Here is a 16475-nt window from a genome sequence, read left to right on the forward strand (position 1 = left end):
TATTTCCCAGAGATTAACAGCCCAATTCAGCATGAAAGCTTTTGCCAGGGGGTCATTTTTATAAATCTTACCTAGCACAATGCCACATGAAAGTCACGCTGGAATAATAGCCATTTAAAGCTCAGAGTGACCTAGGGGCTCACATACTTCAGATGCATATTTCACCGAGACGAAATGGGCTTGGGGCATCAATTATTTGCTTATGGCTTTTATGACCAGGGCCTGGATACGCTGACCTTCAACCACTTTTCCACTGTGAAGTTCAGCCTTTATGCCACCGCATTCAATAAGCCCAATGTGACAGAACCAATTTCATTCCACACGAAGCTTCAGAATGATTAGCTTATTGAAGCTTCTAGGAAAGGATTTTACCAGAGAGACCCAATATTTTACCCTCAAAAGTCTAAATGAGACAAATAGGTCATGTAAATGAGATGAGGTAAGCTGGCCTGGTGGGGAATGTGACCGATTGGGTACCACATGCCCTGTCTAAAGCAGGCAGCCAAATGTGACCAGAAGGCTATGTCCACCAGTGTTGCCATGCCTTCTGATTTTCTGAGGAATCCACATTTGTATATGAACTCCCCAGATTTTTAAATGCTGGCCACTCGAGCTTATATTGTAAGTTTTTATGCAGGCTAAGCAAGATCTGTCTGCGAAAGGGTTTGGCCTCTAGTCTGCACCGTGTGGTATAGAGTTATAGAGTCTGTCCTGAAAATTAAAGCCTCAGAGTAGTTGCTGGTGCTGGTGCCCATGTGTACCCAGGATGCCAACTGACAGCTTCCAATTGCAACCAGGGCTGAGGGCTTTCTCATCCTACTGGTCTGGAGCCCCTCAACCACTGCGGGGCTGGCAGATGTGCTAAGGACCTAACAGCCCTGGAGAAAGCCGCCCTCCAACACTGACAGGTGGGACCTTGTGGGTAAATACCACAGTGCTCTCGCCCTCAGTTGGGATAATTCTGAGGTATGTTTCACGCTGGTCTCCCAGGGCTCCCAGCAGGCTGGAACTTCAGTTGCCCAGAGCATAAGCCATTGGATAATTCGCACTGTGCTGGCTGCATTCCCCTTGCCTGTCTTGCTTCCCCACTGCCCTGTCCACGCTTCCTGGAGTCACCTTCCAAATAAGCTCCTTGAGTTTGAATCCTCGCCCTGGGGTCAGCTGCTGGCAGAATCCATCCTACAAACACCATCAACCTGAAACCGCTTTAGTATTTTGTCCGTTTTGTTTTGTATTGTTTCCCTTCAGTAAGGCATGAAATATGTCAGGGCTACACTACATAAAAGATTCACATCATCTAAAGTCCCAGCTACTCTGGCATTCTGATGGCTCAATATTCACAACATAGTGCTGAGACAGCCGCCCTTGCCATGATGAAGCCATGCTACAGAAACAAATGTTTATCTAAAAATAGAATCCATTATGATACCAGCATGACAGTTAATTTCTTAGCATAGCAACTAGTTCTGGCCCATAAAACTTTCATTGAGGCATTCACTTCCAGCAGGTGCACTGCTCGCCATGCTGCACGGCGATTTCCGGGCCCTGGAGCCTCAGTGGGGGGTGCTGCACAGTGACAAAGAAATCTCACGCAAAAGCACTCTCCTCACAGGCCACGCTCCCTATAGAAGACAGGGTTGAAAACCGAAAATTCTAATGGGACAAACGTGAATTTTACTACTTTCATATGTATTGCGTAGAATGATTATAACCAGCTTCCTGTCGCGCCTGTATAGGATCTGGCTCGTTCTCATTTCCCTGTGGTGTATGTGTTAATAAAGGAAGGATTCCTACAAATTAATAAGAAATGAGATGATGTTGTCATTTAGCAAGATGATAATCTGCTTCTGTATTCATAATACAAATTTAAGATATCAAATAAAATTATATAAAATTGTCTCTAAAACCACATTTGCTTATTCAACAACAACGCAGCTCATTTAATTAAATATGGAATTCAAATAGCAACTTCGTCTAATTGAGGATCTAGAAAAACATAAACATAGAGGTTAGTAAATAGGCCTTGAATGCTGAGGACATGTTCAGTGAGGATATAACAAAGAGCTAATACGCAGAACATTCATGGAATAGAAATCAAATATATTTTCATTAACTGAATAACAAAAGTATCTATTTTGATTCGATCTTAGACATTGAGAATCTTCCTTAAAAAGCTAGCAATTTCCTGCCTTCCTACATCCAGTATAGGGACTATTATTTATCGTAGCCAGATAATTCAGCATCTTGCTGGACCTCTGGGTGCTCAAGCTGAGAATTACTCCTGATAGAAATGAGGCCACAAACAGGAAAGGCAGAGAGAGCACATCCTCTCAGGAAGTTTACTGAATTAATTTGTGATGTCAGCTTGCTTTCTATTAGTGTTCACCTTGGCTGCACATTAGAATCCAATGAGAGAAGCTTTCAAAAAAAAGTGCAAGGTCCTGACCACACCACAGAGCAATTAAATCTGATTCCCCCCGGGGCTGGGCCCAGGCACGAGCACTGTTTTAAGCTCTCCAGGTGATCTCAATGTGCAGCCCAAGCTGAGAATCACTTCACACTGCTTGCCTCTTCCTCACAAAAGTACTGTCGACTGAGGATTCTTTTCAGAAAACTAGCAGGGAAATAACTCGCAGGGAAATTTAACTTTACACATCAAACGGGTTCTTTAAAAAGCAAAAAGTGAAGAACCAGGACACTCAGCCAGACTGCCTGGGTTCTACTCCTGCCTCTGATATTAACCAACTGGCTGACCAGGATTCATTACTTCTATGTGCGCGTCAATGTGCTCACCTGTAAATGTGGATAACAGCCCTGTCCTCATAGGCTTATGGAAGTGATTATGTGAGTGAGTGAGTGAGTGAGTGAGTACATCTGTATTAGAACAGTGCCTGGCATGCAGAAAACACCATATGTGTACTTGCTATTATTGGTGATTATGTTAATAATAAAAACAATTTAAAGGTATGTGCAAATTGAATTAGAGCATGTTCAAAGTTTGTGTTTTTCCCTTTTTAATTTTAAACAATAATAAAATATGAAAAATGGACTAATCTTTTTGTTACTTTTTTATTGTGATAAAAGTGTAAATTACTCAACTGTCCATCCAATTTTTTTTGTTTATAAAAGCTTTCTTTGTTTTTTATTTTTGTTTTTAAATATTGTTATTTTTTCAATATAGTTGACATACAATATTATATTGGTTTCAGGTGTACAACCCAGTGATTAGACATTTATACAAAGTAATCAACCCAATAAATCTAGTACCCATCTGATACCATCCACAGTTATTACAATAATATTAACTATATTCCCTATGCTGTACTTTACATCCCGTGACTGTTTTTACAACTGGAAATTTGTACTAACCAGAAGAGAAAAAGAGACTTATCTTGCTGATTGAATATAGAAAGAGCTTGACAAAGACCCCATCAGTAGGGTCAAACAATCTTGGATTGGCAAGAAAATGAACTGAAGAAAAAAACAAACATGCTCACTCTATCTACATCTGTAATTCAAACAAAGGAGCATGACACTGTGTCAATACCAAGTATCTGGGAATTTTATTCACAACAAAGCAACTGGGTTTTCCACATAATAGGAAATCAAATTATGAACATGGCAAAATGTATTTCCTGGACACACTCCTCCAATCCACTGTCTCAAACTAAATTTTGTATCAAAGGTACAAATATCCCATTATGACAGCTCCATAGCATGGAAAGCATTTAATATAATTTCTCCCATAAAACTGGAAATAGCTAAATGTAAGCACCTTAAAAAACTGAGGCATAATTTTGTAATTACACAGGGGTGAGTAGGTTTACAGTTGTTCCTATGAAAAAAAGACATGTTCTTATGGAAAAAGGCTATTACAACAGCTTTAACTCTGTGTTGTGCATGCTCATAACTATAAACCTACTTTTGCCCAATCTATATTAGCAGTAATCAATTTTGAATTAAAGCCAGGGTATTATACATTTCTCAGCTCTGCTTACAATGTATTCATATGAGCTTTGCTGTTGTTCACATGGCGAAGTGCTGTGATGGTGACATGAAAATCGTATCAATGCACTTATACCCTATAAATTATTCCAAAGAAACTGCAATGATGCCATTTCATAATACATTCCAAAAGGTTATACTTCAGTAAAAAATTCTACTAAAAAACCATGAATCCCAACCTCCAAGAAGAACTTGTGAAAGATTTCAGTTTAATAACATTCGTTGTTATGCTGCATCTATGTAACCTAAGCAATCGTAACATTTGGTTTTCCTACAAGAGCTGGAGTTTTCAGGCAAAAACTTTGGGGCCTATGCCAGTGAAAAGAAGGTCGGGTTAAGAATAAATGGAGCTTAAACGGTAAGTGGATTTGATGGGGAAAGATTTGTTGCTCAGCAATTTGACAGACTACAGACCATCTCAATTACACAACAAAACACTAAAAGTTTAATCTCTAAGGATCTGGTACGTGTGAAGGAGAAGGATGACAATATGGCTGTGATAACCCTGAAGTGTTATCTTAGGAAAAAAGATACAGACAACCAAGGTAGAGTCCAATCCTTCCTGTGAATAATGTCATTTTCTCCTCCAAGACCTTTAAATCATCTTACAGGTTATTCTAAAAGATTCTTCAAATTCCCAAGAGTCCAAAAATCTTTCACCTATGATGGAGTATTTAATAGAGAGTTATCCTAAGAAGAAAAGTCTTCTAAATAATAAATCCCTTCTTTTTGCCTTCCATGGCTCTGTTCCCAAAACATTAGGAAAAACATAAAGATCATATCTGCCCAAACAGACCTAAGCTTCAATGCTTTAAATCAAAGTGCAGGCTACATAGAAAACAAGTCACTATTACCTTAAGAAGAAAAAAATAGGTTTAAAAGTATACGCAAACAGATGGTCAGTTAGCTTTCAAAACAGCACATCTGAGGTCCCTAACAATTAGCTAGGGACTAATTGTTTAGTCAGAGACAAATTGTTTATTACATACCAATAATAAAAGCCACCTCAATGGACCGTGAGGGCATTATGCTAGGTGAAATGTGCCAGACGGAGAAAAAAAAAATCTACTCATGGAAACAGAAAATAGAAAAGTAGAAAAGTGGTTGCCAGAAACAGAAAGGAGTGCAGGGGATTGCAGTTTTGGTAAAAGGATACAAACTTTGTTATAAGATGAATAAGGTCTGAGAATCTAAGGGTATAACATAGTGTCTGTAACTGATAACACAGCATTATATGTTCTCACACAAAAACAATAATACATATGTGAGGTGATGGATGTGTTTACGAGACAGGGTGAGGGGAATCCTTTCACAATGTATAGCCATATCAAATCTGTACACTTTAAATATCTTATAGTTTCATTTGTCAATTAAATCTCAATACACATGAAATTTTAAAAATTAAATTAAATTATCAATTTTTAAAGCCACCACAAAGGGCTGAGAGTTTACAAATTGCCAGGCTAGACACTTTATGTATCACATTTAGCAACAAGTCTAAAGAGTAATTCCTCACTTTACTGATGAGGAAACCGAAGCTTACACTGTTGAAGAGATTCTCCAGGTTCCAGTACCTCTTTACTAATAAATCCTTCTTATACCCTCATATGGGGACATCTGTATTAGCTTGTCAAGCATTAAGTACCTACGCATGGACTCTAGTAAAATTTGTTTATTTTAAAGGTTGCTTCCGGATCCATCAGGAGTGGGGAGTCAAGACCGGAAGGGAAGGAAACCCATAAAAGGTATGTTTTCAAGCCAGTTACCACTTTTCCCACTAGAGAGAGCTAGGAAAAGACATAACCCATGTACTTTTGAATTTTCCCACCCAAGAGGTGAGGGAGCTGTGGTATTTACTCATCAAACCCCTTGAGTCAGGTTGGGTGTTAATGTCCAGGAACTTCCCAGTGGAGACGTGGATGGTAAAATGAGCTCCAAGTGGCCTGAAAAGGCACAGGAATGAATGCTGGCCACTAGGTTCCTACTTATGGCCTCTTGAGTACCAGAGACTTCAGTGTGGATTGCATGCTGTGTCTGCTCTAGCTGTTAATTTCTTCAAAGACTCAAGGAAGGGAAAGGAAAAGACTTAGGTCTTAGATGCTACTGGTTAGTTGGCAATGATTGGTGTATGTTGCAAGCCAAGCAACAATCCCAGTTCTCCAAAAGCAGTCCTCACATGCATTTTGCTTTTTTCTAAGGTAATTTTAGTTATCGTTTTACGCTTTCAGGGAAGCTACCAAATAAAAATGAATAGAGTTCATCTTAATTTATAACCCCACCATTACACTCAAGCGACTGTTCAGTGCCCTACCCCATTCACCACACACAACGAATGTCAACATTGATGTTTTGGGGATCTACTAAAAAAGAGTGTCCAGAAGAGGAAGCACCATTGTTAAACAATGATTAATGGAAGGGGTGGTGCCAGGTGGTTCTCTAGGGAAGCCAGAAGAGTTGTCTCATAGGATATTCCTAGATTTTCCCATAGAAGTATATAATGCATTATTCAGAATATTATTGAACTCTGGACTCCTATGCTGAAATATGTCAGGATGGCTTATGTAAATATTTCATTTTTAAACTCTGCTTTTGAACTCTATAAAAAAAAATGCAGGCATAATAGAAGGCAGTCAATAGTCGCTATTAATAGAAACTTAGTCATTGCTCTGTACAAGGATCCCAAATGGTGTCTCATGTCAAAGCACAGGCCAGAACAAGATGGCAGACGCAGCAGATGGTAGAGCCCATGGCACCTGTCCTGATTTCCCAGAAATGACGGAATATGCAGGTGTAAATTGAAGTCTACAAGCTATAATCATGGGTAAACTTAAGGGTTGCACTTGTTGAATCAAAAAGTATGAAAGGCAGAAGATAAATGGAATCAAAATGAAATAGGAAATGACATCAGTGCTCAAAGGCATTAAGACATAGGAGCGAACCTATGGGCCAGCAGACCAAGCGGTGCAGGTATCAGCATTAAGAGCGAGATGGGAGCATAACTGAGGTCAACCTGCCATCTCAGCTCCTATGTCCCATACCCACCACACCCTGAGCTAGAAGAAAGACACAGGAGAGGGTGCTATCATAGCTGGATCTAACCAGAAAGAAGGGAGCCACCAACCACAGGGCTACCCATTTAAAGAAATCAAATTTAGAGCCTCACCTCAGAACAGTCCCCCAAATACACTATGTGATTGCCATTGTCTGAATGTTTGCCCACCACCCCCATTCATATGCTGAAAACCTAATGCCCAAGGATGGCATTAAGAGGTGGGGCTTTGAGGAGGTGATTGGGTCCCAAGGGGAGAGTCCTTACCAATGGAAATCGTGCCTTTACAAATGCATCTCCTGAGAGATTCCTAACCCCTCCCACCAGGTGAGGATGCAAGGAGAGGTCTGCATCAGAAGATGGCCCTCACTGGACCCTACTGGCACTCTGCTCTTAGACTTGCACCCTCCAGAACTGTGAGAAATAAGCATCTGTTGTTTATAAGCTACCCAGTCTGTAGTATTTTGTTATAACAGCCCAAATGGACTAAGTTAATTATACATGGATTAAAAGCCCAAATTAATAATGATATAATGGGGATGATGCATAAGAAAGACCTAAATAAAGCCAAAAGAGAAAAAGGTTAAAATGTGAATATATCAAAGTTGAAAATGTCAAGAAATCTTTTGTCATGCCTAAATGAAAAGTTAAGAAATTCAAAGACAAGCCACAGACAGGAAGAAAGTATTTGCAACATTTATAACAGCTGAAGGAATAGCTTCTAGAATACATAGAGAACTCCCAGCACAGGCAAGGGATATAGTAAGTAATTCATATAAGAAAAAAGAGAAATGGCCCACAAATGTATGAAAACATACACAGCTTACTAGCAAATCAGGCAATAGTAAATTAAAACAGAGGTACAACGGGTGTAGCAGATTGGCAAAAATTAAAATGATTCTTCATAGCATTGATGGGATTTAAGGAAACAGTTCCTCTCACATAAGACTGGCAGGATTATAAAATGACACAACTATGAAATAAAATTTAGGATATGTAGAGCCTTCAATCAGCAATTGTACTTCTGAGAATTTACCTCCGGGAAACCCTGGCCCACATATCCAGAGAGGGGTACCCAGGGCTGGGTGTTCTTATAGGATTGTTATCTACAGCCCCAAATTAGAAACAAACACCAACACTCCAACAATGAGAAATGTTTTCTGTTAAACAGACGTTGGTAACCCATCCCATGGTATATGATAGAGCAATTTAAAAGAATGGGGTAGATACACATGTACTTACATGAACAGTTCTCTAAGACATCTGTAAAGTGAAAAGCAAGTTTGTGGACACAAGCAGAACAAAATGAAATATTTCCATAGTTAATGCATGTGCAGCTTCATGTAAAAGACCCCTGGAAAGAGAGCATGAAGCTGTTACCAGTATTGACTGTGGAGAGAGGACTGGGATTGGGGTCAATGGTGGGCAGGGTGAAGGACATATAGACTGCTCTACTCTCTTGCACAAAGAACATGTTTGGATATTACCTGCAAAACTGAAAACCAATAAAATCTGTAACAAGAAAAAGAGAGAGGAAGTAGTTGGAGTCGTTCATTTAAAGTGTGTATTGTTCCTCCCATTTCTCTTTAATTTAATGATGTGTTCTGCCCCTCTCGGAACTCCTGCTTCAGGGATACAAGGAAGAGTTTACTCAACTATATTGAACTTCCTGGATCTGAACTACGTAGTGACTAGTTTTATTTTTACACCAACCTTGGCACCGAAGCAGGGCATCGAGTTGCAAGGCAAAGGTCTACTTTGTTTCGTATTCTAGCAGGATAGGTTTTTATTAGCTCTTTAACATTGACCCCTTTCTTTCCTTCTCCAGCTTGTCTTCCAATATTGTGACGCAGATTCTCCTTGTGGGTCACATGGTTGTGATGGCTGACCCTTCTTGTGTTGGTTTCTGGTCCCAATATGGATGGCATAGCTCCAAAGAAAAGGCACAGCCTAATAAGTGCTCGGGCTGGGCGGGAGCCCCTTCTCACCCAGGGTTACAAATAAACTGATCCCCTTCACATAATACACATGGACCCAAGAAAAAAACACCAGGCTTAAAACATCACATTCAGAAACTTGTTCTTGCTCACTACAGCCAATAAGATTTACAGAGCTAACAATAAAAAAGGAAAGAATAATGATAATTAAGTGTATAGTGGGAACAAAGTATAAGCAGGTATCCCGTAAGATGGTGTGCGTATTTATCTGCTTCTACCCATCCCAAACATGCTCTCAATGTTTCACCAAAGCTACCTAAAAATCACTGGCTAGCTCTGGCTTTGAATCCCTAAATCTATCATCTGAGCTAACTGTCTTCTTTGCCACCGATCATTTGTATGGTGACAAACCAAAGGAGGGGGTTAGGGAAAGGAGCATGCCATTGTCCCTGAGGATGAAATCAGTGGCTTAGAATGAATGGGTGGCTCTACTCAATGGTATAAGGCAGCCATGATGGGAGAGAGGACGTGGGTAAGATACTGTGTAAAATGTTCGGATTTTCCTCCAGTGCTATAACAAGAAAGATCTTGTAACAATATGCTTTACCAAGAGCTTCTTAAAGCCACTCAGCTCGCCTCCCAGCAGACTAGGCATCCAGTGTTTACTAATCAAAGCATTTCAGTACAGGCTTCATGGACAAAGGGGAAAGGCTTTGGGAAGAAGCCAGAAGGGAGGTATAATATGCTAAGCACCAGTACAAGCTTCCAAATGAATGGAGAACACAGTGTGTAAAATGAAGAGATAGCCTGGCCGGCATGGCTCAGTGGTTGAGCATCAACCTATGAATCAAGAGGTCACAGTTCCATTCCCAGTCAGGGCACATGCCTGGGTTGTTGGCTCAATCCCCAGTGTGGGGTGTGTAGGAGGCTGATCATTGATATTCTCTCTCTTTCTCTCTCTCTCTCTCTCTGTCTGTCTCTCTCTCTCTCCTTTCCTCTCTGAAATCAATAAAAATATATTTAAAAATAATAAAATAAAATAAAATCAAGGGATAAACTTCAAACCTCTTTTTTTCTCTGATATATCATCCCTACAATACACGTGAGAGATTCACATCACTAGCAGTAATTGTCAGCAAAAAGTATTTTAAAGAAAGTGGGCCTCTAAATAACATGGTGATTATACCATTCAACTTCTAATGATCTTATGCAAAATACATGGACTAAAAGCTTGGCGTGCCATCATCTGTGAGCACCACTTCTTTCTTCTAACATCCATTTACTCTGCGCCACTCAGAGGAGTTCATCTCTAGAAGGGGATGTAGCACGCCTCTGGTTTCAGGGCTGGGCTTAAAGCAGAAGAACATGGTAACCTTGGAAGCATGGAAAGTTTAATTTTTGTTCTTAAATCCTCTCATTTTGGGGTTAGTGATATATAATCACCAACAAAAAAAATAAACCTCCAACCTCTAATATAGATGACTGAAGGATGAGTTGGGTACTTAAAAAGTAAAAAATAAAATTTGCCATCTCTTGGCTAGAACTGTAAGATTAATATCCATGAAAAGAAAGGCAATAAATAGATAAAGGAAATTGCTACCTCATTATTTGTTTTCATTGTTCATAAACAGTACGGCAACCAAGAAAAAAGAAAGGTTAGTAGATAACCTTTTCATATTTCCCTACATATGAAAATACGTATGAGTCAAAATACAGGAACAATAGAAATGCATCAAAGAGACTTAGGCCCTAAAACCTTTCTCTTTCTTAAGCAAAGAAATATTTATGATTGGTCTTAGAGGGCAGCTTAGCTGACTTGCCATGAATTATTTAAAAATCCCAAATACCTTCCATTGCTTTTATAGAAGCTTGATTTACCAGTTGAAAAATCAAACTGACAGTTTAGCCTCTCATACAAATACCCAAACTTTTAAAATGCTCTAGGCATTATAAACGTATCTTTCCTGAATACAGTTTCAACACTCCTAAAAATAACCTTTAGGGGGAAAAAGAAAAACACAACTCTTTCAAGCCATTGTTTTATACATAACAGCAGGAAACCAAACAGCACGTCAAAGCCAACGTGATTAACACACTCAGTAATAAGCGTGAACATTAAATAGGAAATCTTACTCGAATACATTTTTTGACATTAGCTTGGGGTCTATGACTTAGCCCCCCAACATCTGTGGCCACAGATGATTCCAGGGAACCCATACTCAAAAGGAAACTGCAGGGCCACCAGGCTAAAATCTGCCTTAGGGTGATAGTTAAAAAGGCCATTTCAGGACTGGCCTTGGAGACCAGCACCCTAAGAGTTTCACCCAGACTCAGCCCTGACCCCAAACACACCACAGCACAGGGCCAGTTCCATACTGCTGCTCACAGGTGAAATCCAGGTTGTCCAGAAAGCAGAAGGTGAGACAGACAAACTATGGGTATAAGGACCTAATGTAAGGATGTGAAAAGGCTCATAGCAGCTCATAATTTGGTGCCCGGTACGCTATTGGAGTCAATATGTATTTAGCACTCTCCATAAAGCTGATCCCATCTCCAAATATCAGAATTTAGAGAGCCAAAATATCCTACGATCTATGGTCTCAAAGGTTCAAGTACAGAACCGTAGCATCGTCTCTTGAAATAATAACCACTTTCTATGAATATTCTGGTCTAACTGCCCATTAAATGCCAAGTAAATATTATAATCTCCAGACACTCCACTTTTAATAATTCAATATGAAATCGTCTCAATTGGTTTCATAATAAATGAGATTTTAAATTTATGATATGGTGAACAGAAAGCTAATGTGGGAAGAAATTCCTGAAAAATTAAACAGGTAGGCTAAAGGAATCTTATTCTTGGTTTTCTGAACAAATGATCAAGGCCACATTCCGCTGAGACTAGGAGAACCCTTAATAAGCAGCAAAGAAGAGAGGGAAGAGAAAGAAAAAGCTGAAGTTATAGACACTAAGATCAAAAGTGTTTTCTCATCATTTTTCTTCATTCTTTATGGGTAGAGTTGGAGAAGGGACTTAAATCAGTAATATTGGCTAATTTTCTTCTACAACAAATGTAATTCACATTCCCATGTTCTTTTCCTGAAAACTACCAATTGTTCTAGGATTTAGAACATCTAATGTGTCAGACTAGAGTCCTTGGAAAATCCTAAAACATTCCGATACTAGATATACTTTTGAAGTAGAATCTTTAAATAAGTTACAAGGGTCATCTATGAAATAGGTATACTTTTTTTTTTTTTAAAATATATTTCATTGATTTTTTACAGAGAGGAAGGGAGAGAGATAGAGAGTTAGAAACATCGATGAGAGAGAAACATCGATCAGCTGCCTCCTGCACATCTCCTACGGGGGATGTGCCCGCAACCCAGGTACATGCCCTTGACCGGAATCGAACCTGGGACCTTTCAGTCCGCAGGCCGACGCTCTATCCACTGAGCCAAACCGGTTTCGGCGAAATAGGTATACTTATGCAGATAAAAGAAATACCTTGCGAATCAGCAACCAACTGGATAATGTAAGAAAGACAAATATTACTTCTTACCTTGTTTTGATCTGTCCAGTAAAAGAAAAATCCCTGAGGGTCAGACCTCAAAATAATTGGAGTGACAGCAGTGGAGTCCTAGAAATGTAAGAAAATACATGTATATCAATATATATGCCTGTAGAAAATCCTACCCAGAAGTTACTTACAAGGTAATAATTATTAAGAGTTTCTTCAAGGTCATCAATTATTAATAAAAATTTCAAAAAAAATAGACATGACATCTTTAATGTCATAGAATGATTAGTTACATAACTGAGGTACTAGTACTTTAGTAATGATTGGAATATTTGGATATTACGTGTAAAGGAAAAGTCCAGTAATGCATATGTTTATTTATTAAGACAGATTTTTTTTTAAGGCATTGGTATGTTTTCTATTAAAAAGCTGCACAGACTGACAGATCTTAAGGGAGGGGGGTGGGGGACAGGTAGAGAATGTCCAAAGAACTTATATGTATATATGCATAATTCATGGATACAGACAACAGTGTGGTAAAGGCTTGGGGTAGGGCTGGAACCAAGAGGAGCTGGGCAAAGAGAGGGAAATGGGGGACATCTGTAATACCCTCAACAATAAAAATAAATAATTTTTTAAAAAGCTATATTTAGTTTTCCAAATAATTTTAACACTACATATCATTATCTATATATATAAAAGCCTAAGCGATCAGCCAACCTTTCGACTGTTCGACCGGTATCTATGACGTGCACTGACCACCAGGGGGCAGATGCTTAATGCACAGGCATGGACACATGAAACAGACTAATGAATCTCAGAGGGATAAGGGGAGAGGGAGGGCAGGAAGAGATTAACCAAAGATCTTATATGCCTACTAGAGGCCCAGTGCACGAATTTGTGCAGCGGTGGGGTCCTTTGGCCTGGCCTGTGGGGATCAGGCCGAAACTGGCAGTCTGACATCTGCCAAGGGGTCCCAGATTGCGAGAGGGCACAGGCAAGATCAAGGGAAACCCACTGGTGCATGAATCCATGCACTGGGCCTCTAGTATATTTTATATGAATACAATTAATTAAAATCAATGCTTAAGATCATATTTTAAAATACATTTGTATTGTAAAACTATTTTTAATTGTGCTCAAGAGAGTAAACATAGCATTTGGGCATTGCCGTTTCCAAGATAACAGTTAATAAGGCCATCTTCTACATATTCATAAGGTTATACACAAAATTGTTACAAATCTAAATTTGCCATGATAAAAGAAAACATCACAGACAAATGTAAAGCATGCATATTGTAAAGCAAAATCTGCATGCTCTGTAATTATAATATTAAACATTTCTAAAATCTGTGTTCTTTCCTTTTAGCAATTTTCAGAAAGGCATACCATCTGCACAAGAAAACACATGTCATTGGATATGGATTTTTATACTGAAATACAGGAACTGCATTTTTTTAAAAGAGACATAAATTACCAGTTTATTTCAAATTTGTGCATATGCATTATAACTGTGATATGTTATATTCTTTATCTGATCAAAAGGACTTGTAATGAAAATTGGAACATGCAGAGATAATTTGGGAATTTGGGATTCTTTTCCAGGTGGGATAAAATACATTGATGGTTTTGGTCCAAATGGTAAAATTTTATTGGAAGAGCCAGGTTATAGAGGCTCTGGGGTTCAAATTTCTGCCGGTCCCATTTTGGTGCCCCATTCTACACAACCACAACTGAAAAGAAAATGAGATAATAATAATAATACCCACCTCAGAATGGTTTTGTGAGAATTAAATAGGATAATTTGGGTAAAGCACCTGGAACAATGTTTGGTAGATAAAAATGTGTACTATGGTTATGGGGAACTATGTTTACAAACTGATTTATTAAAAATATATTAAATGAAAGTTTATCATGGCATTCCTTTTTTACTTTGACAGACATATATGACATAAAACTTACCATTTTAAAATGTCAAGTTTAGTAGCATTAACCGCATTCATCACTACCACCCCCATCTCCAGAAATCTCATCTTCCCAAACTGAAACTCCATACTTCTCAAACACTAACTCTCCATTCCCTCCTCCCCACCCCACACCCCACCCTGCCCCTGGCAATCACCATTCTATGTCCTACCTCTAAGAATTTGACTACTTTCCGTGCCTCAAATAAGTAGAATCATACAATATTTGTCCTTTTGTGTCTGGCTGATTTCCCTTAGTATAATGTGTTCAAGGTTCATCCATGTTGTAGCACGAGTCAGAAGTCCCCTCTATTTTAAGGCTGAATAATATTCTATTGTATGCATATATCACATTTTGTTTACCCATTCATTCATCAATGGATATTTTTGTCTCCACCTTTGGGCTATTGCAATAATGCTGCTGTGAACATGGGTCTACAAATATCAGTTTGTGTCCCTGCTTTCAACTGTTTTCAGTATATATCTAGAGCAGGAGCATATGATAGTTCTATATTTAATTTTTTAAGGAAATGCCATTCTGTTTTATCCTAATATTCTTAAAATTCACTTTTTACATGCAGTTTGAAATATATCTTTTACAAGGATTGTGCTGTTGCATAGAACTTCATCTGGAATTTTAAAATTTCAAAATTACTTTTAAATAACCAAAAAGACATTTTGGAAACAAATTTGATATTATAATGAAAGAATAATTTTTAAACTATTTTCAGTTTCTCCTATGAGATTACCCATTAAGAGTTCAGAGCAATATTTCCAATAAATCATAGCAATATTATCACTTCTGTTTCATCATCTGCACTTGTAGATTCAGGCAAAATATGTTTCCAACAGGCTGCACACAGCACACATCCCCACTTCCAGCTGAATCTGGGATTCACCTGGAAGTGTAACTTATTCTCGGGTCACTTCCTTTTTTTATCAGTGTCTGACAAGATTCTAATCAAAATCTTGGTGACAATTCACTGCAGGAATCAGACAATCACATATTAAAATTAGGAGAGTAAAACTACTCAAAATTTCTGGAACATCATAGGCTGCCTCGCTGTTTCAGATACTGTTATTTTTAAGTTATTCCTTGTCCTCCTTCAAAATTAAAGCTCCTTTGTTCAATATTTTCTTGACCCCACTCTTCCGGCCACAGATCCTCTGTTAAATGATCATTTATCTCGGCTCCCTGCCTGCTTCCTCCATAATCACCTCTAACATTCCAAGATCAGCTGGAACTTGGCATTCTTACCATGCAAGGCCGGATTTGACACAGAAATACACGAATATCCATTTTCAATGCCACCTGCTTTTTCCCCCACCTCCCACATAGCTGCAAGTTTCTATATTCTCCCCAGACCAAAGTAGCCACTCAATCCAGATCTCAATTATTCTTAATTGTCACAACATGTGCTCTAGTTTGGAGTTTGAAATACTTCATTTCCCAGGTAACTGCAGATGGATTAGGACTCTTGCAACATTTTACTACAGAAAATGGAGACAACTTTCAGACGATCCATTGTTCACTTTCTCTCTCTCTGTCAATACCTATGAGACGTATGTTCCATTACATGGTGGTTTTCAAACTTGTGAAAGCATCAGATTTTACCAGTAGGGTTTGTTAGAACACAGATTGCCGGGCCCTTCTCTCAGGGTTTCTCATTTAACAGGTCTGGGAAGGAGCCTGAGAATCTGCATCTCAAATAAGCTCTCAGTGCTGAGACTGCTATGCTGGTCCAGGGACTACTCTTTGAGATCCATTGGCCAAGGCCTACAATGGGTGAGGCTTTGGATCAGGAACACTGTGAGGTGGCGGCCTGTGGAGCACAGTGAGCTTAAAATGTAAGCAAATACATGCTCTAACAAAGAAGGCAACTTTCATTTGCTTATTTAAAGTAATAAGATATTTTCCCAATAAACATCCACCTTGAAAAAGAGAACACTAATATGTATATACCTGTTTTAAGTTAGTAATAGTGGATGATGTATGTCCA

General features: G+C 38.8%; 1 protein-coding gene across 5 annotated transcripts in view; it reads right to left on the bottom strand.

The window, feature by feature from the left end:
* PLCB1 (phospholipase C beta 1) overlaps positions 1-16475 on the bottom strand; it is a 638281-nt gene that overhangs the window by 610137 nt on the left and 11669 nt on the right. For all 5 annotated transcript variants that reach the window (XM_070419924.1, XM_070419923.1, XM_070419927.1 and 2 more), the window contains exon 2: positions 12554-12631. In XM_070419924.1, the coding sequence (XP_070276025.1) occupies positions 12554-12631 (78 nt within the window). The remainder of the gene's footprint in view (positions 1-12553; positions 12632-16475) is intronic.

This window comes from Myotis yumanensis, unplaced genomic scaffold (assembly GCF_028538775.1).
Source record: "Myotis yumanensis isolate MYYU_CA2020_CCGP unplaced genomic scaffold, mMyoYum1.0.hap1 SCAF_7, whole genome shotgun sequence".
NCBI classification, from domain to species: Eukaryota; Metazoa; Chordata; class Mammalia; order Chiroptera; family Vespertilionidae; genus Myotis; species Myotis yumanensis.